This window comes from Gaeumannomyces tritici (genome assembly GCF_000145635.1).
Source record: "Gaeumannomyces tritici R3-111a-1 unplaced genomic scaffold supercont2.2, whole genome shotgun sequence".
Taxonomy (NCBI): Eukaryota; Fungi; Ascomycota; class Sordariomycetes; order Magnaporthales; family Magnaporthaceae; genus Gaeumannomyces; species Gaeumannomyces tritici.
In genome coordinates this window covers 7,514,752-7,539,234 of record NW_008804546.1, presented here as the reverse complement: position 1 = coordinate 7,539,234, position 24,483 = coordinate 7,514,752, and the positions used below count along the sequence as shown (strand labels likewise).

At 58.1% G+C, this 24,483-nt stretch overlaps 6 protein-coding genes and 1 pseudogene across 7 annotated transcripts; 5 read left to right on the top strand and 2 right to left on the bottom strand.

Moving 5' to 3' along the window:
* Positions 1 to 225: 225 nt before the first annotated feature.
* GGTG_05058 (hypothetical protein) lies at positions 226 to 4,417 on the top strand. Its single transcript, XM_009222857.1, has 9 exons — positions 226 to 896; positions 966 to 1,026; positions 1,092 to 1,191; positions 1,248 to 1,302; positions 1,373 to 1,432; positions 1,486 to 2,792; positions 2,871 to 2,980; positions 3,045 to 3,238; positions 3,309 to 4,417. Exons 1-9 carry the CDS (start codon positions 363 to 365, stop codon positions 3,657 to 3,659), a joined length of 2,772 nt encoding a protein of 923 aa, XP_009221121.1. The 5' UTR covers positions 226 to 362; the 3' UTR covers positions 3,660 to 4,417.
* Positions 4,026 to 8,071, bottom strand: GGTG_05057 (hypothetical protein). Its single transcript, XM_009222856.1, has one exon. It carries the CDS (start codon positions 7,816 to 7,818, stop codon positions 4,219 to 4,221), a length of 3,600 nt encoding a protein of 1,199 aa, XP_009221120.1. The 5' UTR covers positions 7,819 to 8,071; the 3' UTR covers positions 4,026 to 4,218.
* Positions 8,072 to 8,131: 60 nt separating this feature from the next.
* Positions 8,132 to 9,189, top strand: GGTG_05056 (hypothetical protein; the record flags this gene model as incomplete). The annotated part of the gene is made up of 2 exons (XM_009222855.1): positions 8,132 to 8,715; positions 8,842 to 9,189. The coding sequence occupies 2 exons, from the start codon at positions 8,132 to 8,134 to the stop codon at positions 9,143 to 9,145; spliced, it is 888 nt and encodes a 295-aa protein (XP_009221119.1). The 3' UTR covers positions 9,146 to 9,189.
* Positions 9,190 to 9,724: 535 nt separating this feature from the next.
* On the bottom strand, positions 9,725 to 10,164 carry GGTG_05055 (hypothetical protein; the record flags this gene model as incomplete). The annotated part of the gene is made up of 1 exon (XM_009222854.1): positions 9,725 to 10,164. One exon carries the CDS (start codon positions 10,162 to 10,164, stop codon positions 9,787 to 9,789), a length of 378 nt encoding a protein of 125 aa, XP_009221118.1. The 3' UTR covers positions 9,725 to 9,786.
* Positions 10,165 to 10,185: 21 nt separating this feature from the next.
* On the top strand, positions 10,186 to 21,002 carry GGTG_05054 (hypothetical protein). Its single transcript, XM_009222853.1, has 5 exons — positions 10,186 to 10,643; positions 10,731 to 11,502; positions 11,575 to 19,367; positions 19,450 to 20,228; positions 20,352 to 21,002. Exons 2-5 carry the CDS (start codon positions 11,177 to 11,179, stop codon positions 20,847 to 20,849), a joined length of 9,396 nt encoding a protein of 3,131 aa, XP_009221117.1. The 5' UTR covers positions 10,186 to 10,643; positions 10,731 to 11,176; the 3' UTR covers positions 20,850 to 21,002.
* A 978-nt stretch (positions 21,003 to 21,980) lies between these two features.
* Positions 21,981 to 22,333, top strand: GGTG_05053 (hypothetical protein; the record flags this gene model as incomplete). Its single annotated transcript, XM_009222852.1, has 1 exon — positions 21,981 to 22,333. The coding sequence occupies one exon, from the start codon at positions 21,981 to 21,983 to the stop codon at positions 22,212 to 22,214; it is 234 nt and encodes a 77-aa protein (XP_009221116.1). The 3' UTR covers positions 22,215 to 22,333.
* Positions 22,334 to 24,273: 1,940 nt separating this feature from the next.
* Positions 24,274 to 24,345, top strand: GGTG_20095 (annotated as a pseudogene). Its single transcript has one exon. The product of its transcript is annotated as a tRNA-OTHER (tRNA).
* The last annotated feature ends 138 nt before the right edge of the window (positions 24,346 to 24,483 follow it).

The window sequence follows — 24,483 nt, the reverse complement described above, 5'->3', positions numbered from 1 at the left end:
TAGATACTGCCCGTTCCAATCGTGATGTTTTCTTTGCATGTGCCATGCCATGGATGAGCAACGCCCAGCCACCTTCCCGAGCGTCACATCGGCAGCGGGGGTCCGTACCCTGATGGCCAGCATTGACTGGGCCGTGGCGGAGAAGCAGGCCGAAAAGGGCAGGTCGAAGTTCTTTCTTTGCGTGCTGGGCGCGAGTCGCATGGGCGCAATTTTGAGAATGTTTATGCCTGTGCTTGGCTCCGCGTCTCATCCGTGGTTGTGTATATAGGTATAACTGCGGCCGCTCCCGCCGCAGGGACCGGCCCCGATGCCCTGCTGTTGCCCAGGGCGCATCCATCCTGTCCACCTTTTCTTCTTTTGCAATGATGCACCGTCTGCTACGAGCCCTCGTGCTGGCACTGCCCCTGGCCCCGAGCCTCGCGCACGCCGAGCCTGCCGCACCCCGCCGCTTCCCCCGCCGCGACGTGGCCGACGACTCCGGCGGCGCTCCTAAGCGGTTCGTGGTCGAGGCGGCAGCGGGCGTCTCGCTCGACAGCCTCGGCCGGCAGCTCGCCGCGGCCGGCGCGCGGGTCGTCAAGACGTTCGACTCGGACGTCTTTTCGGGCCTGACGGTCGAGACGACGACGGGCGCGCAGCACGGCGTCGAGGGCTTGCTGCGGCGGCTCGGGGTGGACCATGTGGTGGTGGGCGCGTGGCCGGTGCAGAAGATCCCGCTGCCGTCGACGGTCGCCGAGGACGAGGGCGTGTCGCTGGCGTCGCTTGGCGAGGGCGCGGCGGCGCAGAACTGGTCGATTCACCACTCGACGGGCGTTGATGAGTTGCACAAGGCGGGTTTCTTGGGCAAGGGCGTCAAGGTCGCTGTTATCGACTCGGGGGTTGACTACCGCCATCCTGCTGTACGTCTTGTGTTTTTTTTTCCTTCCTGGTCTGTTGGGCGTGCTGTGCTGACAAGGATGCGACACAAGCTTGGAGGAGGGTTCGGGCCGGGATTCAAGGTGTCTGGAGGTTATGACCTGGTGGGAGATGGTGAGTGTTCCTTTTGCGTGCTGTCAGGGTGGCTCTCCAACAAGGATGCTGACGCCGCCGGATAGAATATGACGGCACCAACCCCAAAAAGCCAGACGGCGATCCCATGGACTTTCTCGGCCACGGCACTCATGTTTCCGGCATTATTGCTGGCAAGAACGAATTGTAGGTCGACGCTTCAGGAGGCTTCCAAGACATTACCATGCTGACCTTGTATGCAGTTTCGCTGGCGTAGCTCCAGAAGCAGAGATTCTCTCCTTCAAGGTCTTTGGCGCTGTAAGTTGCGTCTTTCTGTGGTTTCCAACTTCGCTTACAGCGCTAACACACGCCCAATGGCTCCATCCAGGTTGAAGCCACCGACGAAGACACGCTCGTGGAAGCCACATTGATGGCCTACGAAGCAGGGGTACGTCACTCTCCCGGCGCAAGAAGCTGCCCACCGCACTAACACCAACACAGGCCGACATCATCACAGCAAGCATCGGCCGGGCATCCGGGTTCGCCGACGGGGCGTGGGCCACGGTGGCGTCGCGCATCGTCGGGCGCGGCGTCGTCGTCGTCATCGCGGCCGGCAACGACGGCGATGAGGGCCCCATGTACGCTAGCAGCGGCTCGTCGGGCCGCGACGTGCTGGCCGTGGCCGCCGTCGACACCAGCCTCGTCCCCGCCAAGCCGTGGCGCGCCACGTTCTCGACGGCCGACAACCAGACTCGCACGATGCAGATGGCCTACATGCCGCCCGTCAACCGCCCGCTGTGGAATCTCAGCGGAGTGACCATCCGGCCCCTCAGTCTCGACACGGCCAACCCGTCCGATGGCTGCGGCGCTCTGCCCGCCGACATGCCCGACCTGTCTGGCGTCATCGTGCTGGTTCGCCGCAGCCTCGCGTGCAGCTACTACGACGTCCAGGCCAACGTGGAAAAGTTTGGGGCGCGCGCCGTACTGTTCTACAACAACGACCGCCGACCCTTTGCGCACGTCGTCAACTCGGCTTACAAGTCCCAGCTCGCCATGATTGACGCCCAGGCCGGCGCTGCCATTATCGAGGTGGTCAAAGCCGGCGGGAGTGTCACGGCCGACTTCACTCCTCCACAGGACGACAACTGGGCCGTCGGGTTTCGCGACAGCCCCGTCGGTGGCATCCCGTCGACCTACAGCAGTTGGGGTGGCACCAACGACCTGGGCATCAAGCCCGACGTGGCGGCGCCCGGCAGCCGCATCTGGAGCACTTTTCTCAACGGCACCTTCAAGACGCTCAGCGGCACCTCGATGGCGACGCCGTACCTGGCGGGCGTGGCGGCGCTGTACATTGGCGCGCACGGCGGGCGACAGGTGCACGGGCCGGGCTTCGCGCGCGCCTTGTCCCGGCGGCTCATCGCGAGCGGCGCGTCCCTGCCGTGGCAGGTCATGGAGGTGGTGGAGCTGCCCGTCGACTTTGGCTTCCTCGCGCCCGTGCCGCAGGCCGGGTCCGGTCTCGTCAACGCCACCAGGGTGCTGGCCCAGACGACGACGCTGGCCCACGAGCCGCTGGCCCTCAACGACACGGCAAACTTTAGGCCCGCGCACGCCGTCGACATTACAAATGGCGGGAGTGAGCCGGTGTCTTATACCTTCTCGCTGCTTCCCGCGGGTGGGTTCAACCTGCAGGGGCGCACCACGGGCTTCCTGGCCGATGTCCTGGACGTGAAGCCCTTTGCGCTTGCCCCGCGGGTCGACTTTCCGACTGCGCCGTTTGTGGTGGCGCCAGGAGAGACGAGGAGAGCAGAGTGAGTCTGACTGACTGGCTGGCTGGCTGGCTGGCTGACTGACACCTGCGTGTGTGTTGCTAATTCTCGCCCACACAGCCTTGTCTTTACCGCGCCACAGGCTGCCGACCAATCCAAGCTACCCGTCTACAGTGGCAAGGTGGCCATCACGGGAAGCAACGGTGACGTCTTGGGGGTCCCGTACTACGGTTCGTGAACCACGTTGCCGCAGTAACAACTAACCATCCATCGTTGGAAGCTGACACCAGACAGGCGCCGCCTTTGACCTGCGCCAGCAGACCCAGGGCAGGATGTTCCCGCCATCCTATCCGTTCCAGCGCTCGGGGCCGCGGGGGCAGGACATTGACGTGTACAATACGTACTCGTTCAACCTAAGCCGCGCCGCCCAGGACTTTCCCAAGGTGCACGCCATGTTTTTCTGGGGCGTGCGGGAGCTGCGATGGGATGTGAGTAACTGCTGCTGTGACATCTGTGTCCTTGGAGCCTGCTATATCTAATTACACATACCCTTTCCAGATCTTCAACCCCAGCTACAACGAGAGCCAGTGGACGTATCCCCCCGTCGTCGGCCAAAACGGCTACGTCGGCTCGGCCACCTATTCCACATACGCCTCCTCCCGGGCCACCTTCGACCCCGCCACCATGGACAAGGACCGCGTGCTGCCGTTCCCTGCGACGCTGCTGGAGCGCACCACGTCGTGGAGTCAGGTTGGCAGGCGCTTCTGGTGGCTGGGCCGGTTCGCCAACGGGTCCGACGTGGCGCCGGGCAGGTATCGAATGCGCTTCGCCGCCCTCGCCCCCAACGCCGACCCGGCGCGCCCCGAGAGCTGGACCGTGTGGAAGACGCCCGAGATTTCTGTGGTGTAGCCAGCCGGTGCGGGCTTTGTCAAGCACATGGCAGAGGAGAAATTATTTGGGTTCTCACGCCACATTTTCACGTTCCCACTGTTGTTTTAACAAATGCAAATTGACGTCGCTATGGACCTAGTCTATTCAGTGGGTGCCTACAACGCTACTTGCTTCTGTTTAAAAGTGCGGTGTTTTGTTCTAAGCTAATGCCCAAACGTTGGCTCATCTCCTCTCCACCGACTCCTGTTCGATCCATTATCATCTGCTCGGTGCTCTGAATCGGACCCTTGATGGCTAAGTTGGGTTTCCCCTTGCCGGGTCTTGCTCCTGTCACTCGGCCATGGCACCGGTTTCGGTTTCTCACGTCACATTTCACGTTCCCACTGCTGTTTAAATAAATGCAAATTGACGGCGCTATGGACCTAGTCTCCTCGTACCAGCTTCTGGCCGCGCTGCGCGACCCTGTGGCATGGGTAGACACGCAGTTCCGGCAGTGGGTGGCTACAACGCTACTTGTTCTAAGCTAATGCCCAAAGGGCCGGGTCCTCCCCAAACGATGGCTCATCTCCTCTCCTGTTCAATCCATCATCCGCTCGGTGCGCTGAATCGGACCCTTGGTGGCCGAGTGCTGTTCAAGGGACAAGCCTTCCCGCATGGGTGTGCTCTGGGCCTGGTGGTGGTCCCGAGCACAGTAGGGCAAGTCCCTGTTCCTCTGCGTGTAGCCGCAGCGTAGGCAGTAGCTGTGGAAGGTCTTTAGCGAGGGCGTCCAAATGCAGTTGTCTTCGACGAGGCGGCTGATGAACTCCCTGAGGTCCTTGTCGCGCGGCTTGTTGGTGAGGCCCGTCGACGTGAAGACGGTGACGGTGGCCAGGCGGGCGCGGCTGATGCCGACGACCATGGTGGACCTGTCGCCGATGTAGCCGGCCTGATCGCTGTCGCGGGCCGTCAGATGGATGGCGTAGTCGAACTCCCGGCCGACGGCCTCGGCGAGCGTGAGCACATGGACGAGCGACGGGACGTGGTCCGACGTCGACAGCTTCCTCATGCGGCGGCGCACCAGATGGGCCATGGCGTCGTCGGCGCAAATGATGGCGACCGTGGGGCGCTTCCACTCGTCCTCGGCCGACACGCCAAAGAGCATGACCATGCGGACAAAGTAGAGCATGGCCTTCTCCAGCGCGTCTTGGTACTCATCCTGGGGAGCGGCGAAACGCGAGGCCGGGCCCCAGATTTCGGGGTCCGAGATCTGCTCCATATCCCAGGCGACGACGTTGGTGCGCGCGTTGGGCGTGCCCAGGGCGGCCCGGACGAGCTTTTGCGACACGGCTTGGGCGGGGTTGGGCCGCCGCACGCGGGGGGTCTCCAGACGGCCGCTGCAGAACAGCTTGTTGAGGAGATCGGTCTGGCCTCCGAGATGACGGTGGTCGGTATGCAGATGCACGACAGCCCCGCTCGCGGCAAAGCTGCGCATAAACGCGCTGATGTCCAGCTGGGCTGACTGGTGCCGGGCCCTGGCGATGCGGCCGCGGCGGTCGTGGGGGCCGCCGGTGGTGGCGGAGGAGGAGGAGGAGGAGGAGGAAGCGTTCGGGCCAGGGCTCACGAGCCCCGGCTCGAGCAGGCTGCCCTCCAGCACGCGGACGATGGCGTTGGGACAGGCGACCTCGCTTATGAGCCGCGAAGTCTCGCTCAGGTCGGCGGCCTGGGGATAGACGATGAGGCTGACGTCGTCCAGGATCTTGGGCGCGTTCTGGCGGATCACGTGGAGGCCCACGGCTGTCGTGACGATGGCGCGAGCCTCGTTCAAGAGACCCGCCATGATCTTCACCACGTAGTTCCGGCAGCGGGCCCGGAAGTCCGTTTCCTTGCACAGTTCGGCGGCGTAAGAGATCAGGTCGTTGCGGAAGTCGGAGTGCGACGGGTGGTTGTTGATCAGCGCTCCGACCCTTGCCACCAGTGACGAGGGCTCGCCGTGTTCGGCCCTCCGCCCGCCCGTGCGGGCCGCGATGTGCTTCGTCATGACCTCGTCGAGGACGTCGAGCGCGCACTTGTCCCACTCGGCGATGATGTCCACCCTGAGGATGCCGTCTTCGAGGTCTCGCTCTGGCTCGCGCTTGTTTGGAGTCATTGCGGCCATGGTGCGCAGGCGGCTGGCGAAGTGATCGGCCTGCTTCTCGTTGTCGCACACAACCGCTACCCGGCCGCCTTTCACCATCAAGGCCGCCAGTACGAGCACCAGCACGGCGTGCGTCTTGCCGGTGCCGGGCGCGCCGATGATGCTCAGAGTGCCATAATCGAAGTTGTTGGGGGTGAAGATCTTGCGCTGGTGAGAGTCGAGTTCGAGGAAGTGATGGGAGATGCAGGCCTCGGGCGCGCAGTTCAACTGGCTGACCAGCATGTTGAGGGCCGGGAGCCTGGCCACGTTGTCTTGATACTGGCCATTCCAAGAGTACTCCAACAAATACCTGCCAGTGTCCGTCGCCAGGGCCTGGCCAGCGGCCGCGTCGATTGCATTCAAGCGCAGGGTCAGCATGGCGTCGGGCCACTGCGGGACGATGGAGCACCTGAACCGGCCGGAGCTGTCCGCCACGCGTTGGGCAAAGTCCCGCTGATCCGCAGTGTCCAAACCGCCCAGGTGGAAGTCGAAGTGGCCCGCTTCCAAGACCTCGTCGTGCCCGTCGCCGGCGTGAGCCACCACGAACTTGTGTATAGGTGGGTACGCTATAAAGGCCGCGCTAACGTGGTTTTGCAGCGCGCTTTCGAGGTGCACGCGCCGGGCTGCGAAGATGGGAGGAGGGCCCCTCGAGGCGTAGTCGTAGGTTGGGAGACGCAGGAGCTTGGGTTGGTTCCTGACCACCTTGATGACGGTGTCGTGGTAGATGCCCTTGGGGCGCCTCCACGTTGTCACGCCGCCCTGCGTGACTTCGACCGGCAGGAGGGCCTGGTACAGCCAGCCGAAGCTCTGGTTGCTCTGTCTCAGCCGGTCGAAATCAGTCGCCCCCATATTCGCAATGTTGGCGCAGGCGTGCTCCGGCTCTCGGTTGTCGAAGCGGGCGAGGGCTTGGTACACGGAGCGGACGAAGGCCGGGGTGTCCTTGGCGGCTGGGGTCAGGGGCGAGGGGCCATCGTAGAAGAGGTCTGTCATGAGGGTCGCAATCGCCCGCAGCTTCTGCTCGTCCGAGGGCGGCTTGGGCGGCTGTGGGGCAGTGAACTCGACGCCATGGAACCGGATGCCGCAGCTCTCCCCCTGGCTCGGCAGCAGGTGGGGGGCGTCGGTCTTCACGTAGAGCATGTACATGGCCCGTACTCCGTTCACCCTGGTCCCCTTGACTCCCGCGGCCGCGCAGGTGACGTGGTGTTCCATGACGGCCGAGTTGTGCTGCAGCTTGAGCTGGTGCGCCCCAACTTCGGCACGGGCGAGACAGACGCTTCGATCGGCCGCATCCCAAAACCAGGCCCTGTGGGGCTCGGGGCGCTCTTGATGGCCGATCTCCTTCTCGGCAGAGGACTCGAAGTCGGCCAGCAGGGCATCCCGATCAACAACTACCTTGTCGTTGTCGGGCTGTGCAAGGAGAAATGCGGCACCTGGGTGCGTGGGGGCCTGGGCGACTGCAAGGATGCCATTGATCATGGCCATCTTGTCCCGAAATCCAGGATCGCCTGGCACGAGATAAAGATCCAGTGTGATGGGATCAATGTTGGGGCTTGGCTTCTGAAGTGAAGATCGGAAGGCGCGAAGTGAGCTTTTGATCCGATCTGTGTCGTTGTTCCGGATCACAGCCGGGAAGAATAGGATCTTGACGCCACGGCGCAAGAGGTTGATGCGGACCCTGACGTACTTGGCCAGCTCGCCGCCGCCGACGAAGGCCTGAAGGCTCGGTGAGAGCTTGTGACCGCCGACGTCGAACTCCCGCTGCTCAGCGCCCCCGACGCAGTGCTTGGAGCAGACAACGATCTTCGCCACCGCATCGCGACGGGCTTCGGGCGAGTGTTGGGAGGCCAAAGTCACATCGATGTGAAACTCGCCGTAACCGTAGCTTGGCTGCGAAAGGGAGACTCTCTGCAACATGCCGGGGATGGAAGGATCCGTCAGTTGCACGCCTTTGATGTCAACACCGCATGGCTTCAGAGTCACACTCTTTCTCGTATAGAGATCCTCCAGAGCGGGGTCTCGAGACATGGTGACAGCTGGACCGTGAAGGGTGGGAGGGGAAGACGAAGAAGGCGGAAAGAAAGAGGGAAGGGGAGTTGGGAAGTCAAAGGCAAGAGGGGAACGAAAGAGAATAGCGACACGGGAAAAAAGAGGGAAACGAAAGAGAAAAAAAGTGGAAGTCAATGTTCACGTCAAAGACGACTGATTCTTGCAGGTAGCGTGTACCTTGGTTGAGTTGTAATGGTGTGAATTGTGGGAGGAGGCAGGGAGGAAGAGGGAATGGCTGCCGCATTAAATAGGCAAACCCTGGCAGCTAAGAGAGCATATTCCAGAGCCAAACATGACAAGGGGACAGAGTATGACCGAGGCAGCAGAGGTGACAATGGGAACAGTCAAAGCAACCCGCACAAGCGTCATGGTTGGAGTCAGCAGACGGGGAAGGTCAGGAGGGATGCGGGAAGTGATTCAGCAAGGCAAACGGTGCGGGCGTGGGCGGAACCCAGCCAGTCTCCTCCTCGGCGGACCACCACAGCGGCAGCCTTGTTCCGACGCTCGGGCCACCCAGCTGCCTCGAGGGGGGAGGAAATGGGCAGGAGTAGGCGCTCGGGAGACGCCCAGCCACGACTCCCGTCTTCACTCGAGATGGCTTCAAACCCAGCGACAACCCAGCACCCGCCATCCCGCTGAGGGACTTGACTTCACACAATACGGCTACGCCCAGTTCCCTATCGCCGCCGCCATCAGCGTCGCCGTGTTCGCCATCCTCGCCACGCTCTATTCTGGCAAGATTTACAAGCACAGGCCTTTGTACTCTGTCCCAGTCGTTGTCGGCGGTGCTTGCCAGTGCTTCTCGACATCCCCTAAGCGCAGCCGGTGGCTGTGGCTGGCAGGATCGATCACCCAAAGCTGCGGACGGCCGAAGTGGTTGGATATGACATGTCCGTCGGGGCATTCACCGTACAGACCCTGCTAATTCTCCCCGCGCCGCCCTTTTCGCCGCTTCCATCTACGCCATTCTCGGCCGCCTTGTCATTGCCGACGGCGGCGCAGGTTTCTTCTCCAGATCACCTTCGCCTTTTTCATGGCCACCGCCGTCGTCATCCACGCCCGCGGTTTCCAGCAGCCGTCCCTGTCCGGCATCCCCTATCACCGCCACCTGCTGGTGCTTTACGGCATCAGTCTCCTCACATGGTCCGGAGCATCTTCCGCCTTGTCGAGTACCTGCAGGGCAACGGTGTCACAAAGGAGGCTATCACCAAGGGCCGGCACACTGTTCCAGGCCTTTGTTCGGACGGTCTGCACGGGCACCGGTGCCGCACAGGGTAGATGCTTGCCGAGCACTCGTCGGCAATGACGGGGGCGCGGTAGCGAGTGCCGCGCCTGCAAAAGAGGGGATCGCTGCCGGGATAGCGTTGTCGCCTGCAGCGGGCCGGACGGTTCCGTTAGATAGCCTTCCGTTTCACTGCGGTTGGGGCGTTGGCCAATCGCACCCGCCCCGCCACCCACCCGACTGCCAATGGCATGGACGGGTGTGTGCGCAGTAATCAAACCATACGTACCCGTCAAGCGTGACGTCCGCCCTCGACCGAAGGGTGGATTCGCTTGTCCCTGTTCCCGAGTCGGCTATAACATCAATCGGCCAAGGTGCCCCTCGCTTGTGGTCTAGACTCGCGCCGTGCCAATCAACCGGGAATTTGGACTCGCTGACTGAGTGCGGTGGCTCGAGCTGGAGGGACGCGAATTGGTGGCGGGGGACAACGCGTTCAACAACCGGTGAGTCGGGCTGTGTCACAGACAGCCCCGGCACATGCTCCGTGAGGGGCGAAAAGTGGGGAGTATGAACATGAAGTGGGCCAGCCAGCCGAAGCAAGCTCGGTTAAATCGCTCACACATGGCCAGGCGGGAAAAGCTATGGTCACCCCGCCCTGCGTTTGCGTGGAGAAAAACCCCCATGCCAAGCGCTCGACGACCGAAGCCCCGGGATTCTGCTTATGCCTATTCTGCAGGACCTTTAAACCTGTATCGGTATTCGATCCGTGCCTTGTCGTGTCTGGGGTTGGTGGTCCGCAAAGCTGCGGGGCAGGGGTTGCCGTTTGTGCCTGCGTGATTGTAAATGTTATTCCCGACGTGAATGCGGCTGTGCTCCCTAGTGATAACATCGCGGGTGGAAGCAGGCGTCGTGTCCGCGCCTGTACTCGTAGCTGCCGGTGTTGTCGACCGCGTCTTGTCGCATCGATGGAGGCCGTAAGATAGCCGACCGCTGGTCCAGCGATAGCTTCGGCGGGACAGGAGGATCTTGAAAGTGTTGGAAAGCGGACGTATGCGGCTGAGGTCGATGGCGGGGTAATGCCGCCAAGTTATCAACCCCGCCATTCTACGGTTTTTTGTTACGACCAAATGGCTAAACCCCGTACCCATTTTTTCGATCCTCGAACGACCGCTAAAGCTCGCATTCTGGCGCTTGAATCCTACGATCGCAGCCCTTCGGATACGGCTTCGGAACGTTTCTTACCACGACTTCCGATCCTGGGTTCCCAGAAACGCCATCCACGTTCGTAACGGCTTCATTGCCGCGCCGACGCTTCGGTCGGACGATACCGAAACAAGCTTATTCGGGTTCCAGCGGCCGCTGCCGTAACGCCTGGCCGCTAGTTTTCCCCAGGGCCTCGATTGCCCGAAATCTCGGCCTGGTCGTCCCGCTTACGCGAGCATCCCGGCAAAATCGAGATAGGCCCCAACAGGAGTCTGATCCTGGCGTCTCTCTCTTTACGTACCTCCGCCGCTTCGAAAAAGCCTCCTCCTTGACGGTCCGCAACAGCCTCTGACCGCAGCTCGCAAGGCTATGCGTTCATGCAAGTTCCTGCTCGCACTTTCATTTCTCTTTCTCTCTGTTTCCCGGAATGCGGCCTGTACTGACTGGTAGCTTCTTGTATCAACAGTCGACCGACGCTCTGGGCCGCACAGCCGACGTGAGAGCCCTGCATCCAGACACGGAGACCCCGACGGAAACTAAAGTCGAACAAGGACCAAGCCCGCAAGGCCTGTCGGACGGTAGACAATAACGGCGGCGACAGCTAAGGCAACGAAGAAAGTACGAAAGCCGGAACAGTCGAGGCCAGTGAAGGAAGATCGGCTGGCGACAGCATTGACGGCCAGATCGCAAGGCATAGTGTCCGGGGCCGAGGGATGATGCGGCGGTCTGGTACTGAGCCGCCACTCCCACCATAATCGCCACCCGTCGTTGTGATTGCTGCCCTCGTTGTTTTTTCTTTTCTCTTCCCTTCCGTGTGGTTCTGACCTACCTCCCTCACCTCTAACTATCTCTCCCACAACTGTTCTGGTGGCGACATCACTCGCCACCACCTCTGCGCTCCGTCGCACCAAGATGGATGTACTCTCCGTCTTCAACCACCTGGTCCTCCCGGCGCGGGTGCCAGGCAAGCCAGACGAGGATACCTGGCGGGTCTCAGACGACGTGCTTGCTCGGATCAGCAATGCTTGCTACAAGGCGACAGCGCATGCGAGGCCTGCCTGGTCGGTCGCTTTCCAGGCCGTCCAAGTATCCCTTGACGCCTGTTACGACCTGAACGAATTGGGCCGACTTGACCGAACCCGCATGCTTGCTCATTTTTGCAGCCTCAGCCCCGGAAACGTGCTGGTGCTCCATATTGCCCCACAGAACGCGGCCCTGCTCATCTGGATCCAGGTTCGGTAAGTCTTCCGCATTTGCTTGTCCCAGTAACGAACCCTCTTGGAGTGCCCGGGCGCTGACGCACGTGACAGCAACGGCAATCACCAGGTCGTGTTTGAAGCCTTCGAGGCTTCGCCAACCACCACTGCCGTCCTCGCCGCCCCGCGCGCGCTCGAGTGGGACTTTCCCGGTCGCTCTTGCCGCCTCTCTCTTGAAGCTTTTCAGGACCCTTCATTCCAACTGAGCCTGGCTACCTTCCTTGAGCAAGCCAGCATGGAATCGCTGAACAGCCTCAGCGCACAGATAACCAAGGCCGGCATCTCGGTCGCCGAGGAGCGCGACACGTCCGATCCTGCCCTTATCACCCAGATGCTCATGTCGATACTCGAGGCCGTTGGCGAGGCGAGACAGCCGAACCTGCTGCGAAAACACGTGCGGGACGACGTTAACATGGTCGACGCCAAGCTGCCGTGGCGCCGTCTGCCGTTCTGGCTCGTCCTCCGCATCGCGGCCAGGCGCCAGCTGGGCTTGGGTCTCGGAGAGAGCGAGGGCCGGTTCGCCTATAAGTGCCTCATTGCCATCTTGCTTGCGCGGCTCCTCAGAGACTCGGCCGGCCCGCTGCCCCCAGACATGCCCATCATCCTCCGGGCCAAACTGTGTCGCCGCATGGCCAAGCTGCAAATGGACCTAAAGCAGATGCAGCCGTCAAGCGTCGAGGATTGCACAGCTCTCCTGTCTTCGGTCGATCTTCTTGTCCAGGAAGCGGTACGCGAGGCCACCACCCAAGTCAACAAGGCTTGGGCCGCGTTCAAGTCTAAGACGCAGCGCTTTACTCCGATGCTTCCCCGCTACGCTGACGAGGGCTCTCTCCGACTCTCTCTGCCCAACAGCGGGGCGTATCTGGACAGTTTGCTGAAATTCCAGGTCCCGTCTCGCGCTGTTTTCGCCTCGCTTGATCTCCCTCGTCCGCTCGATACAGCCATCCAGCAAGCCCAGGATTTCACCGACAAGGCCTTCGCTCTGGCCGCCCTCGACAGTGGCAAGAATGGTGCAGCCGATATAGCTTCCTACTCGAGCGGCGAGGAGAAGTGCCGGGAGCTTGCTCGTCTTATCGATGAAGTTTTCAAAAGGGCCAGTGTCTTGTACGACGGAGATCCCGTGCTTCAAAGCTTCAAGGTGCTCACAATTTTCTCCCTGTGGATCCAGCTGGATGCGGCAGCCATTGCAGTGTGCCCTCTTCTCAAAAAGTACGCTCCCGTCTTCGAGCCCAAGCTCCTCGACGCCCTTCAGCTGCCCAACCTGTCCGATATGCGTCGCCTGCAGGAGATGCAGATCTACCTCGACAGACGAATCTCGGAGGCCTTGCGTGGAAACATCTTTCAAGTCAACAACCATAGCTGTCTTGGGGCAAAATACAGCGCGCAATCGAGCGCGGTGCAGGCCCTCGGGGAGTCTGTCCAGGCCGCGTCCGACTACGAGGAGCAAATGAAGGAGGTGGAGTGGGCCAGCGTGTGCAACAAATACGACGAACATACCTCGGAATATCATTGTATGATCTGCCAGTGCTCTTTTGACGAGTACGGGGAACGGGACGTTCGGGGGTGCACCAAGTGTTGGCATTGGCGTGCTCGCAAACGCCTGGGCATTCATGTGTTCGAGGCGTACCTTCCTGACACGGAGCCGGCTCGCGCAATTGCGTTGTTCGAACTAGGCATCCCGGCCTATCTCGCCACATACCGCGACACCACCTGGCGTGTTCTCAGGTCCCTAGCGCACCCTAGTCGGATTGGAACCCCAGGGGAGGCGGCGAAGCTGCTGAGTGCCACGCCGCTTGGGCAATACATGTGCGACAGGACGCAAAAGCAGAAGATCACCCTGGCGTCCCGTGTCAAGTGCTTCACCGACACCCACTACTCGTTCATCGGCGGCAAAGTGCCCATGGAGAAGGTTATTCTGCCCCTCGCAGCCAGGTTTGAGCTTTATGACCAAGACTCCAAAACCTGGGTGGGGGAGCTCGCCAAGCAGCTGACGCTCGAGCACCTCTGCGGTGTCCACGTCCCCCGAACACTTCGATCGACAGTGCTACCGCCAGCCCGCCACCCCGCACCACAAATCGCTGGACCCTCATCCTACGAGGTCCAGGCAAACAGCAATCAGTGCCCAGCCGAAGTGTCGGGCCAGGAGTTTGCTGCGCACCAGGAGCTACTCTCCGGCACGACTCGCCGCTGGATCCAGATTCTAGTCCAACTGGGCTCGTCGAGCCTCAACTTCAGCAGCCAGGAGACGGTGAAGCTGCTGTCACAGCTCGCTGTCCAAGCCGGCCCGCGGCTGGGTGGCGATGTCTTGCGACAGGCCCACGTGTCTTTCAGGGAGCCCGGTTTTGTCGAGCGGCTGTTAGATTGCGTTCAAAAGCGCTTAGGGAGCATCCTAAAAAATTGGAGGGAGCACCAGTGTATGGAGCTGCTCATCACGTTAACTTTGCGAATTTTCCAGCTGGCGCCCGACGCCACAGAACGCAGGCGTGCACAGGGGCTTCTCGACACGGCGAGGGAGGCCACTCTTAGCTGGACCGTCCAGCTCGGCGAGCAGGTGCGCAGCACCAAGGATGCGGCCGTGGTCCAGCGGGCATCGGGATATTGCTTGTGGGCAGGCCTTCTCTGCCGTCGAACCTTCGCCGCGTATGTCGACCCGGCGCACACAGTTTATACCTTAAGCCCAGAGCAGCTGGCGCACTGGGTCCAAGGGTCGGTGGCCTTGCAGGAGAGCATCCGTGTCGACATTGACCAACTCCCTCACATGGAGAAGCACGCACTCTTGCGTGATGCCATGACAGCATTTCGGCTCGTTCCTCTTCTGCGAAGGTCTGTCGAGGCACATCCTGCGGCCGTTGGCAGGGGCATCGATGCCAGCTGGTCCGGAGCGCCGGTGGCAGGTGACGCTCCTATCAACGGCGACATCATTTCTGCATGGGATTCCGTCGCTTCTCACGATCGCTGGATTGTCGGTGTCATAACGGACCCCAAAGACGGCAATGGCCAGCGTATCCTAGGGCACCCCCAGGTCGTGCATTACAACTTCGTTGAGGGCCACCTATTGGTCAACGGAAAGACGCAAGGCAAACTACCCCGCGAAATCTGTGACAATCCCGATGTCAAAACCCTGTTTGGTGACAAGCATCTCCTCACGTATCCATTCCTCGGGGGCAAAATGACGCATCGGCTGGTGACCCGCGAACATGGCCAAGAAGTGCACTTTGGCCTCGACAGGGAGAAGAATGTGGTGATTCAGTCGATATCGAAACAGAGTCGGCTTCAGTTCGTGCCCAGCCGCATCTTCGCCGGCCCGGACTCGTCATTTGACCTCCCCTCTGAGCTGGTGGAAGGCTGTGTTCACTGGCTTAATCTGGGGACCCGGTGTCTCGAGGTCCGACGTGCCCCCGATATCTGGCGCAAGCGTCCGCGTGACTGGGTGGTCGACGTTGATAACCGGCGAGCGCTTCGTGGCAAAGTAACTTTGGTCGACCCGCGATCGGCCGTGTTTGCCTCCGTCGAACGCATCCTGGCGCATTTTGAAACGCCCGAAGCGCTTACAGTTTACCAGCCTGCGACAGGAAGACTGATGGTGGCCTTGCGGCGGCTAGACCTCGCGTTCGGAGTCAATAAGAGCGGTCGCCTAGAGTGTGAGGAGCTCGGAGCCGAAATTGACCCGGACCAAAACGCCGGGACGTGGTACGGCCTAGCGAGCAAAATCGTGGTGCGGGACGTGGCTACCCAGGAGCGCAGCGTTCTGGTTCCGCTGGGCATTCCCGCCTGGAGGCGATTCGGAATGCATGTTGAAGTGCGCATGAAGGGCGCCACAGAATACGGCCGGTTTGGGATTGACACCCTACTGGGCCGGCTGACGTGTGCGCCGGAACCAAAATTGCTTTTCGTCAAGGCAGTCTGCCACGCATTAACATCCTTCTGCCTCCCTGATCCGTTAACGAAGCGAACGGGCACAGAAGAGGCGCTCGCCATCCTTGCCTCAGGCATTGTCCAGCCGTGGACCCCCATTAACGCGAATTTGAAGTCGAGCTTCGAGTGCTTTGAAAAGATGCTTCCACGCAGGCAGTATTATCCGCCAAAGCTTAAGCGCCTGCAGCAGGTGGTGTGGAATGATCACTTAACCACAACAATCCAGCACGACGGTTATCGTGATTTGCTTCGCGACATTATCGAAAAGTCCAACCGCCTTGGGGACTTCGCCGCTGTCCACACCGCGCACGACTCGAGCCTCTCTCAACCTGCAACACCGCTCGACCGCCGTGGAGAACTCCAAAGGCGTTTGTACGAACGACCGTTTTTCGACGTTAATGGTACTGGCGATAACAAAGCTGGCCGCAATAACACCATCCGGTACACACCTCGGGACCGCGTCAAAACACCCAGAGCTGAAAAGGTGTTCCAGGCGGCCCGCCTCGTTGTTCGACGCTGCGAGGGCCTGCACATGAACAGTACGCTGGCCTCGATACTTGAGACTTGGGATCAGAGCAGCCCAATAGGAGGGTTCCAGCCACGGTCAAAGGGCGTCTCAACAGCCTCGAACACACCTCTCCTCGACCAGATCGAGGGTTCTATCCAAGAGAAGTGGGGGTATATCGTGCAGTTCTGCCAGGCAGCTGACGTTAAGCAGCACCAGGGAACTTTGCTCTTCCGGCTCGGACTCTTGGCGTTTGGTCCTGTCGACATGGACATCGTCCACTCGCTGGCCGCTTTTGCCTGTATTAGCAGCCTGAAACAGATGCAGCCGCCGGACCGCACCCAATTCACGGACTTCCCGTCACGCGGGAAACCCTCATCAAAGGAGCTGAATAAGCTGGTTATGTCTGCGTGCTCGACTTGGAGGGGCTCACACTACCAAGAGCGGGGGTTCCGTGAGGTGGTTGATTCGGTCGGCCGGACCGTGGAGCAGCACAATGCGCTATGTGAGCGGGAAACCGAGCAGTTCTCCAGGCGATTGCTGGGGCAGTGGCCTGCGCCTTCCGACATGTTGTCGACGGACGACTGCGCGCAGGAGGTGCTTGACCTTGGCCTAGCACTGGAGAAGATTGCCGCCGAGTGGGAGCGCAGGCGAGATAATGATGCGCTTGAGGGGTTTGTCAATCGTGTGCAGGCGATCCTGGACTCGTGTCAAAGTTCGCTGGACGGTGCCAGGCTCGCGAAGTGGACGGGCAAGAAGAACCCCCACCTGCCAGTTTCGCACCGCGACGTCGTTCCCTTCTCTGCTCGGGATCTGGTGCTCAAGCCTGGGCCTCTGCTCCGCCCCTTCTCCATGCGTCCAGCTCGACTCGCGGCAAGCAATACAGGGCCGACAGCTGTTAATGCCCCCAGCGTACCTTCCACCACGGCCGAAACAGCTGAGCTTCGAGCCATCCTCAACAATTTCACGACCGCTGGCGACGAGCTGCGCAAGGGGTACGGCAATGATCTCTTGCAGAGTCTGCAGGCACTCGAGGACGGCGTGGGCCAGACGCCTCACTCCTCCCACAATGACCCCAAAGCACCAACTGCTGCAGGCCTCGATAGGTGCATAGAGAGACTCCGACATGTGGTCGCGGACGATTTGAGCCAGCTCGCTGACGCCTTCGCCGCCAATGACACAAGATCCCCCTGGCTTCGTTTGGGAGCCATGTGGCCCTGCATTGAGACGCCGATGGTCGTACTCCCGCTCCTGCGGTCGGCATCGTGTCTAAATACCAACGGCTGCGACCCAAGCATGAAAAAAGCACTCGTACATTACGGGCTTAATTTAACGGCCCTGCAGCAGTTAGAGCGCATGCGACGCGCACTGCGCCGAGATAACACACCCGCACTTGATGACGAGCTCCGCAACCCAGGCCATCAGAATTGGTCGCCCCATCGCGAAGCCACCGACTGGCTACTTCTTGAAATTGACGGCGATTTACTTATCCGGTCAGAACAGGTCGATGTCGCCCGGGCCATCATCGCGCCGATTTCGGGCCAGAATAGCGTGCTGCAAATGAACATGGGCAAGGGCAAAACTTCTGTTATCGTGCCCATGGTCGTGGCAGCCCTGGCTGACGGAAAGACACTCGCACGCCTGATTGTCCCCAAGGCGCTGCTCATGGCCACAGCGCAAGTGGCGCAGGCCCGGCTGGGAGGCCTTGTCGGGCGCGAGATACGGCATATCCCGTTCTCGCGTAAGACCAAAACATCACCGGATATGTTGGACCTATACGCCAAGCTGCATCTGGACGCCGGCAAAATGCGAGGTGTCATTCTGACTAGCCACGAGCACATACTTTCATTCAAGTTAGGCGCATGGCAGCATCTAGCAGATGGGAAGACAGAAGAGGCAGCGCAAATGTCCAAGATCCAGCTCTGGCTCGACAGGAAGTCCCGCGACGTGCTTGATGAGTGCGACTTCACTCTCTCTGTCAAAACACAGCTTAATTACCCGGGCGGTCACCGGACACATGTGGATGGACAGCCATTCCGCTGGCAGGCTGCCGAGGCGCTGCTTGATATGGTCGCCGACCATGTCCCGGCACTGCGCCGACAGCACCCCGCCGGAATGGACGTGTTAGGCTTGGAGAGCCCTGCATCCTTCCCCATGATGCGGTTCCTAAGGCGAGAGGCTGAGGATGCTACCATAAAGCTTGTTGTTGACAGCATCTGCGGCGGCAGCTGCCCTTTTATACGTCCCACCGATTCGGCATTGGCGTCCCCAGCAGGCGCGCAGATCCAGGCCATCCGACGGTTGCTTACAGAGGAAGAGTTCTGCGACGAAACATTTGCTCAAGCTGTCAGCGCGTTTGAAGACGAGCAGACGAGCACCCAGAAACTGCTGGTGGTCCGCGGTCAGCTTACCAACAAGATCCTGCTTACCTGCCTCGGAAAGCGGTGGAATGTACAATACGGGCTGCATCCGCTGCGCGACCCTCTCGCCGTTCCTTTCGAGGCCAAAGGCATCCCCTCGGAGCACGCCGAGTTTGGCCACCCAGACGTCGCAATCATGCTCACCTGCTTGGCGTTTTACTACAAGGGCCTAACGGAACCACAACTCCTCCAAAGCCTGCAGCACGTACTTCAATCAGCCGACCCGGCGCAACAGTACGAGGCCTGGATCACGGGCAGCAACAGACTGCCGGAGAGCCTGCGGCATTGGAATGCCATCAACACTGAGGACGGCGCCCAAATAGAGGAGCTGTGGACCCATTTGAGCCACAGCCTTGTCGCAGTGAACTACTACCTCGACCATTTTGTGTTCCCGCCGCATGCGAAACAATTCGAAGTGAAACTCCAAGCCTCCGGTTGGGACATCCCTCTTCTGCTGAACCAAAAGATGAACACTGCTCGCACAACGGGCTTCAGTGGCACGAACGACAATCGCACCATGCTCCCCCTCACCATTAAGCAGGACGACCTGCCCAGCCTCAGGCAAACCAGTGCCGAGGTCCTCACATATCTGCTGCAGGAGCGCAATCGAGGGTACCGCGTCACAGTGGACGACTTTGACCGCAATCGACTAAATGAGACAGGCCTGCTGAGGAGGCTTAAAGAATGGGGAATTAGGATCCTTATCGATGCGGGGGCCTACATCCTCGAAATTGACAACAAAACGCTGGCCCAAACGTGGCTGAAGGAGGACTCCGCAGCCAAAGCAGCCATTTACTTTGGTCAAGATGACCGGGCCTGGGTGCACTACCGCGATGAGGGCAAGGAGGATTCGCCGCTTCTGGCTACTCGGTTCGCCGACGACCTAAACGGATGCCTTGTATATCTCGATGAAGCTCACACACGAGGCGTTGATCTGAAATTGCCCGCCGACGCGTGCGGCGCGTTGACGCTTGCGCTCGGACAGACAAAGGACTTCACCATGCAAGGTGAGCCTTGCCTGGATCACATTCCGTCCCCGCTGAGCCAAAATGTGTATACCCGGCTAACACAACTCCGTTCTCGGGGCAGCCGCTATGCGTCTCCGCCAACTACGGACTACGCAGTCCGTCGTGTTCCTGGCTCCACCCGACGTGGACCAGAGCATACGGAATCACTGCTCCGTCCCCCCCAGGATCATAATGGACTCATCACACGTCATCTCGTGGCTGCTTGAGCAGACCTGCCGCGGTCTTGAAGACCTTCAAAGCCTCTACGTGTCTCAAGGTGTTGACTTTTGTCGTCGCACCGACGCCGAGTGGAGATACCATCAGGATACAGCCGAGGGATTAGGCGCTCCAGAACAGCAACGCAGCAAGCTCCTCGCCGTTATCCAGAAGCCGGAGCGACAGACCCTGGAGCGGTTGTACGGCGGAAAAGGGCGCACCGAGTCGTCTTCACTGCCTCCCAACATCTCCGATGCTCGCCTGCGTGCCTTCATGGACCGACTCGCTGGATTTAACGTCCGCCACAGTGCAAATCTCGACGCCCTGCAAGAGGTAGAGCAGGAGCAGGAGCAAGAAGTACAGGTCCAGGTCGAGCAAGTGAGCCACGTGCAGAGGCCTGCGCGGTACACGCCTCTTGTCTTCCCGGGGCTCCGCCTGGAAATTGAACAATTTGTCCGCACTGGAGTCCTGCCACGCAGCCGAGGTGCTTATGAACATGCATTTGCTTATGTCGGCAGGACAAGCGTTGGCCGAAAATTTGGCGTGCGCGAAACAGGCTCGAAACTCTTTGTTTCGGCCGAGCATGGCCGGACGGTCAAGCTTGCAAGCGGGACCGGGAAGACGGACGTAGCAGACAACTTTTTGGTAAGCACAGTTCTCTCGTTAAAGAAAGGGAATATTATGCAGCCCCAGATTATAGCTAGGCGGCCCCGAAAGCTAGCTAGAGGCTCGCTTTTTGCTTCACGTACTGACAGTTTCGGCTCCCAGCGCCCCGTCAAGTGGATCCTCTGGAGTCCTTCGACTGAGACCGCCCTTGTAGTCATCCCGGAGGAGGCCGAGCGCATCATCCCCATTCTTCGCCTTACGATCGCAGCTGGCAAGCCGCCTGTGCACATGCTCTCCTACGCCGCGCCGACCACCAAGGCAATGCTACCATTCAACAAGTTCCAGTACTACACCTTGCCGCAGCTGCCCTCCGGCCACACCTTTCCGCAGTGGTTTGGATTCGAGGTCGGCATTCTAGCGGGTAGGCTGTACGTCGATGCCGACGAATGGGACGCCTTGAGGGAGTTTGTCCGGCCAACGGCGGCGGAACTTGTTGATCAAGAGGCGAAGTTGAGCACTTTTGCCCATGATCCGGCCACCTTCGTTCGCGAGTGGCTCGCTCTTCGCCACCCCACACAGAACATCCTGCACACGCCCATGGGTTACATTTGTATGGGACGGTCGCTGGAGCAGTCGCCGTGGAATTCAGTCGATCATTGAATGGGATGATGAAGATGAGGCAGCCACATTTTGTTTGGGTCACTGAGAGGCAATTTGCCCACATTTGTCGGATAGAGTGCCAGAAAATTTTCGGGTGCGAGACGATGGCCTATGGAACTGTAAGCAAAAACCAGATAAACGTATGAAAATGATTTATATGTAGAATCTGGACCCAATCGATCATCACAGTATTTTGTAAAAGGGAAGGGAAGCCTTGAGAAAAATGGAAGCCTTGAGGAAAATGAAAGCCCCAAGAAGCAAGGAGGACATTGGAGAGGAGAGAGGATCTTAAGGAGGGAGGACCAGGATGGGAGAGGACGATGTGAGCGGACTCCCGGCCGCCGTGTGGCCCGGCATGGACAGGCTCCGTTTCTCTATTTGCCATGACGTGACGGGATCACCACATGGCCTAATTGGTGAACTTCTTTAAATACCTCTCCTTCCATGTAAACAATATCATATGTCCAATTGATACACTGCCATTCTTACTTTTCCCTATGTTGCGAGTGGTGGTGAAGTAATCGTTAGGGGGTGGACTGCCGACCAATAATGTCGACTCTCTCGCGGACGTCACGCCCAATCCCTTGCCACCGTTCTGTCCATGGAAAGCTTTATTGAGAAACATGCACAGTTCCACAAACGTGCCTGCGTCTCGCGAGGACAGATCCGAGCCGCATTCGTTCTCCTTCCCTCTTGCTGATAACGCGTCCTCAACACGACTCCCAATGACCTAACGTCGATGGATAATCCCCCGCCTATCTGGCTGTCCATCAGCCGAGGCCAACGGTTCATATGTATCCGTTCTTGGGTTATCTCCTGAACCGATTCATCCAAGTGCTGCCATCTCCCAGCACCTTGCGGGGCCTGCTTCCACCTCACGATATAAAATGGCAAGCTGCACCAAGGCTAGGATACTACAGCACATATACACCTCTCAAGGATCGCAAACGTTAGCGCGGTGGAGTTTTTCCCAATTAGGGCGGACCCTATATACGCTTTCTCGTAGAGAAACGCACCGTGGATTTTGTTTGGAGGTCCGCGTAGTTTTTCCGGTCAACGTGCCCACCTACTAACGTTTGTGGTCCTTGAGAGGTGTACGGGTCGAACGCGCCACGGCTAACAGCATCCCTGATGGACGGCGGCCAGAGTGGAAACTGGCGCCCCGCGCGAGGTGGAATGTATCGAGACGGCGACGGGCCCGGGGACAGCCCCGGCGGCAACGACGATAATGAGTGTAGGTATGCCGTTGGCCTAGAACCGGAGGAAACTACACTACATCGGGCTCCTGAACCGGGTGCCTCGCTGGGTGCTGTGCCAATGAGTCGGGCTCTGTCTCCCATTTTTGTCACGGTACCTCTCGTTTAACTTAAACCCCATCTTCTTCCATAACCCTTTCTTACTAACGCATATTGCCGGTAGGAAATTGTTTGTGCCACAGGTGCTAACTTTGTATCAACCCATCTCTAACACAAAGCCACTCCCCGTAACGTATGCCAAATTTCTTGAGCTGACTTATACCTAAAGCTATAGTAATGCTAATAGTAAGGGATTAGCACATACGACCATACTGGAATATACGGGATCCCGTCCGCTCTCCCCTAGTTAAACCAGTAAAGGATTAGGTAGAATAGGGATTTTTCCAAATCCAAAGCGCTGGAATTATTAAGGCCGCCTTTATTCCCACTCGATCGATTAAATAATAATGTCGACGATATGGGACCATTGCCATAAGGGGAAGTACATGCTTTGTTTATTTAAGGGTAAAAGGTTCCGTCCATTTAACGGTTCCAAAACCTTTTGCTTCCGTATGTATTTCCAATTAAAACTTTTAACCGCCCTTTCGCGAATACCGTTTCCACCGCGTTAATTATTTGGTCGCCGACCCGGAATTTACGATAAAAGGTTGTTTCGGTAAATACATTGTTAATTTAAACAGCCGCGCTTTTTTCGGTATTAACGCTTTTAGCCAAATTCTTTTTTGCGATGGCCGCAATTTTTTGTGCGGCCGTATCCGATAAAGCCGCGTCGATCCCCCGTACCGCATCCTTTAGTATCGTTAAATTCGCTTCGTTTTCCAGCTTTTCAATTTTAACTTCGGCTAGCTTGTAGCAAACCGCTTCCAAAAGGACAATTTTTCCAAATTATTTACAAAACCGGCAATTTGGTTAACCACCTTTTCGAGCGCTTTCCCCTCGTATAACGCCCACGCCGTTTTTCGCACTAAGCTCGTGCGCTTTTATTTCGAACGGGCGAAATCTTTCAATTTGTTATATAGCGTTCGACCGATCGGCTTTATGTTTTTGTCCCCAAATACGACCAAATTTTGCTGGTTCGCAACGAGCTCGTACCGTTTCGACATTTTCCGGGCCGATTTAAACAAAGCGCGGTTTTTTTAAGCATCGATTGCGTTAGCTAAGCTAACTTGTTGGTTGGCAAGCTAATGCTAAACCGCGGGTCGTTGTTAATTTTAACCGCTTCGCTTTAACGTGCCAAGCGTGCTATCGCAACGTCCAATTTAAGTTAACACTTTTCGTAATTTGTTAAAGGTCGATCGGTGCAAAGGCGGGTAGTTACCAGGTTACGGGCCGGATGCGGTGTTTCCTTTGTTAAGCTTTCGTAAATTTCTTACCAAAAGTGCTATTTTTTACAAAAATTGTTCTTTTTTTAACTTCCCTTTTTTTCGTGCCCTTTCGGGCACGCGGGGTTAGTTTTATAAATTTTTTGCGTTTTATGCGCTTTCGTGCAATTTAAGCTTTATTTTATTTTTTTAATTTTGCCGTTATGCTTTAGCCGCGATACCGGTAATTTGCCGGCATATTCCCGGGAAAATCCGTGCCCGGTTAATTACCAACGCTTTTTTTTTTTTTTTTACCAAACGGTTTTGCCCGTTTTTTTAACGCTTTTTGCTTTTTGCCGGGCGGTTTTGCCCGTGCTTTTAACATATTGCCTTTTTTTAATACGGCTTGTTTTAAGCCGTTTGTGCCGCGCGTACAATTTTGTAAGTAACCGGTAGCTTACGGTATTTCGTTAAACCGCTTTAATACCCGGCGGCGCTTGGGGAAACTGGTTATAAAGCTTTGCTTTACCCCAAAAAGTGGGTTTGCGTTAATATAAAAAGGCTTTTTTTCCCTTTTTACGGCCGCGGGCTTTTCCTTTTTTTTTGCGCTTTTAATAACCATTTTAATAATTTTAACAATTGTAACCGTAAATAATTAATATTTAACCGTTTTTTTAAATATTTAAATTTAACCGGTAATTGCAAATGTTATTTTTCGTACTTAATTACGTAAAAAAAGTAATATTTTTTCGGGTATTTGCTTTAGGTTTTTTAATTTAAACCAACCCGTTAGCCCCCGTTAATTTCCCGGTTTTAATTAACCCGTTAGCTTTTTTTGGTTTTTCGGCTTTTTATAACCAATTTAGCGGCCTCGTGGTGCAGTGGCTTTGCACCAAGCCGGTCCCGCCAGGACCACGGGTTCGAATCCCGTCGAAACCAAAGGACTTTTTGTTTTAAACCCTTGGCCTGCCAGGATCGAAATCCGATAAGGGCCGATAAGCCAAATTAACCAAAAACCAACAACGCCGATAAAACAACCGATAACAATTACAACAACCTTATCGATTTCGATAGCAG